Raw genomic sequence first — 3,715 nt, forward strand, 5'->3', positions numbered from 1 at the left:
TCAGTATGCCAATGAGTAATAAGAATGAGTAAGCAGTGGTGCACTGAGGAGCTAGCACTTCAGCAAGTGTGTAATTGGTAGTGAATCAAGGCTGTGATTGAGCCAAGTGTTTGTCCTCAGGTGGGAGTGGTGCTGCACCAGCCTTGCCCTGTCTCTCACGCTCTGCAATGCAGCCAGCTCGGCACGTGGCACGCCACTGATTGGCTGTCCTATCTGTCAATCACAGCGGGCCCGGGACCTGTCGCAAGGCCTGATGGGGGTTGTAGTTCGGCTGTTTCCGCTCTGGCAGGAATCCCGTGCGTCAGGGCCCGCGTTTGGACTACAGGTCCCGGTGTGCCGCGCGGCGCCGGAGCGGGCCGGGGCGAGCCGGCCAGTGAGTTGGTGCCGGCGGGCGCTCCTCCAGCAGCCCGGCGGGGAGGCCGCGGGGGAGCGCCTGGCCAGCACGGGGCTGAGGGGCAGAGCGGCCTCATTGGTGCGATCGCCGCTGTTTGCGGGCGGGATGAATTACAGAGCAGTGGCGGACACGGTGGCTGAGAAACTGCTGAGTTACAGCAAGGACGGGGCCGGCTGGAGGGTCTGCAAGAGAACGGTGAGGGGGGGGGGGGGAATGGGGGGGTGGGGATGGGGAATGGGGGGGTGGGGAATGGGGGGGTGGGGGTGGGGATGGGGAATGGGGGGGTGGGGGTGGGGATGGGGAATGGGGGGGTGGGGATGGGGAATGGGGGGGTGGGGATGGGGAATGGGGGGGTGGGGGTGGGGATGGGGAATGGGGGGGTGGGGGTGGGGATGGGGAATGGGGGGGTGGGGAATGGGGGGGTGGGGGGTGGGGATGGGGAATGGGGGGTGGGGATGGGGAATGGGGGGGTGGGGATGGGGAATGGGGGGGTGGGGATGGGGAATGGGGGGTGGGGATGGGGAATGGGGGGGTGGGGGTGGGGATGGGGAATGGGGGGGTTGGGATGGGGAATGGGGGGGTGGGGAATGGGGGGGTGGGGAATGGGGGGGTGGGGGTGGGGATGGGGAATGGGGGGGGTGGGGAATGGGGGGGTGGGGGTGGGGATGGGGAATGGGGGGGTGGGGAATGGGGGGGTGGGGGTGGGGATGGGGAATGGGGGGGTGGGGAATGGGGGGGTGGGGGTGGGGATGGGGAATGGGGGGGTGGGGAATGGGGGGGTGGGGGTGGGGATGGGGAATGGGGGGGTGGGGAATGGGGGGGTGGGGGTGGGGATGGGGAATGGGGGGGTGGGGAATGGGGGGGTGGGGGTGGGGATGGGGAATGGGGGGGGTGGGGAATGGGGGGGTGGGGGTGGGGATGGGGAATGGGGGGGTGGGGAATGGGGGGGTGGGGGTGGGGATGGGGAATGGGGGGGTGGGGAATGGGGGGGTGGGGGTGGGGAATGGGGGGGTGGGGAATGGGGGTGGGGAATGGGGGGGTGGGGGTGGGGAATAGGGGGGTGGGGGTGGGGAATGGGGGGGGTGGGGGTGGGGAATGGGGGGGTGGGGGTGGGGATGGGGAATGGGGGGTTGGGGATGGGGAATGGGGGGTTGGGGATGGGGAATGGGGGGATGGGGGTGGGGAATGGGGGGGGTGGGGGTGGGGAATGGGGGGGGTGGGGGGTGGGGAATGGGGGGGGTGGGGGTGGGGATGGGGAATGGGGGGGTTGGGGTGGGGGTGGGGATGGGGAATGGGGGGTTGGGGGTGGGGAATGGGGGGTTGGGGGTGGGGAATGGGGGGGTGGGGGGGGGGGAATGGGGGGGGTGGGGATGGGGAATGGGGGGTTGGGGGTGGGGAATGGGGGGGGTGGGGGTGGGGAATGGGGGGGGTGGGGGTGGGGAATGGGGGGGGTGGGGATGGGGAATGGGGGGGTGGGGATGGGGGAATGGGTGGGAATGGGAGTGGGGATGGGGAATGGGGGGGGTGGGGATGGGGATGGGGAATGGGGGGGGTGGGGATGGGGATGGGGTGGGTGGGGATGGGGATGGGGGGGTGGGGGATGGGAATGGGGTGGGATGGGGGGTGGGGATGGGGGATGGGGGGGTGGGGATGGGGGGTGGGGGGTGGGGATGGGGATGGGGGGGGGTGGGGGTGGTGAATGGTGGGGTGGGGGATGGGGATGGGAATGGGGGGGTGGGGATGGGGAACAGGGGGGGTGGGGGTGAGCATGGGGAATAGGGGGGTGGGGATGGGGGAGGTGGGAATGTGGGGATGGGGATGGGGGAATGGGGGGGTGGGGGTGGGGATGGGGGAATGGGGGGGTGGGGATGGGGTGGGGAATGGGGGGGTGGGGATGGGGGGTGGGGGTGGGGATGGGGAATGGGGGGGTGGGGGTGGGGAATGGGGGGGTGGGGGTGGGGATGGGGAATGGGGGGGTGGGGATGGGGAACAGGTGGGGGGTGGGGGTGAGCATGGGGAATAGGGGGTTGGGGGTGGGGATGGGGAATGGGGGGGAGGTGGGAATGGGGGGATGGGGAATGGGGGGGTGGGATGGGGATGGGGGGGTGGGGATGGGGATGGGGAATGGGGGGTGGGGATGGGGATGGGGATGGGGAATGGGGGGGTGGGGTGGGGATGGGGAATGGGGGGTGGGGATGGGGAATGGGGGGGTGGGGATGGGGAATCGGGGGGGTGGGGATGGGGAATGGGGGGGGTGGGGATGGGGGAATGGGGGTGGGGAGGGGATGGGGAATGGGGGGGTGGGGACGGGGATGGGGAATGGGGGGGTGGGGACGGGGATGGGGAATGGGGGGGTGGGGACGGGGAATGGGGGGTGGGGATGGGGACGGGGAATGGGGTGGTGGGGACGGGGAATGGGGGGGTGGGGATGGGGGGTGGGGACGGGGAATGGGGGGGTGGGGATGGGGGGTCGGGGGGTGGGGGTTGGGATGGGGAATGGGGGGGTGGGGATGGGGGGTGGGGGGGTGGGGGTTGGGATGGGGAATGGGGGGGTGGGGTGGGGAATGGGGGGGTGGGGTGGGGGATGGGATGGGGGGGGTGGGGATGGGGAATGGGGATTAGGGGGGGTGGGGGTGAGGATGGGGGTATGGGGGGTGGGGGTGGGGATGGGGAATAGTGGGGGTGGGGGGTGAGGATGGGGAATAGTGGGGGGTGGGGGGTGAGGATGGGGAATGGGGGGTGGGGATGGGGAATGGGGGGGGTGGGGGGTGTGGTTGGGGATAGGGGGGGTGGGGGTGAGGATGGGGAATGGTGGGGTGGGGGTGTGGTTGGGGATGGGGGGGTGGGGTGGGGAATGGGGGGGTGGGGATGGGGAATGGGGGGGTGGGGTGAGGTTGGGGATTAGGGGGGGGTGGGGGTGAGGTGGGGGAATGGGGGGGTGGGGATGGGGATGGGATGGGGGGGGTGGGATGGGGATAGGGGGGGTGGGGGTGAGGATGGGGGGGTGGGGGTGGGGATGGGGGGGTGGGGGTGGGGATGGGGAATAGTGGGGGTGGGGGTGGAGGGATGGGGAATAGTGGGGGGTGGGGGTGAGGATGGGGAAGTGGGGGTGGGGGTGGGGATGGGGAATGGTGGGGGTGGGGGTGAGGTGGGAAGGGGGGTGGGGGTGGGATGGGGATGGGGGGGTGGGGGTGGGTGGGGATGGGGGGGGGGTGGGGATGGGGAATGGGGGGTGGGGGTGAGGATGGGGAATAGGGGGGGGGTGGGGGGGATGGGGAATGGGGGGATGGGGGTGGGGAATGGGGGGGTGGGGATGGGAAT

General features: G+C 71.1%; 1 protein-coding gene across 2 annotated transcripts in view; it reads left to right on the top strand.

Annotated features, from left to right (window-relative positions):
* The first annotated feature begins 340 nt into the window (after positions 1–340).
* stard5 (StAR related lipid transfer domain containing 5) overlaps positions 341–3,715 on the top strand; it is a 43,552-nt gene continuing 40,177 nt past the window's right edge. The window contains exon 1 of one of the 2 annotated variants that reach the window (XM_072564799.1): positions 341–589. In XM_072564799.1, the coding sequence (XP_072420900.1) occupies positions 500–589 (90 nt within the window). In that variant the 5' untranslated portion in view covers positions 341–499. The remainder of the gene's footprint in view (positions 590–3,715) is intronic. The other variant, XM_072564800.1, reaches the window with a different exon arrangement.

This window comes from Chiloscyllium punctatum, chromosome 48 (genome assembly GCF_047496795.1).
Source record: "Chiloscyllium punctatum isolate Juve2018m chromosome 48, sChiPun1.3, whole genome shotgun sequence".
Classification (NCBI taxonomy): domain Eukaryota; kingdom Metazoa; phylum Chordata; class Chondrichthyes; order Orectolobiformes; family Hemiscylliidae; genus Chiloscyllium; species Chiloscyllium punctatum.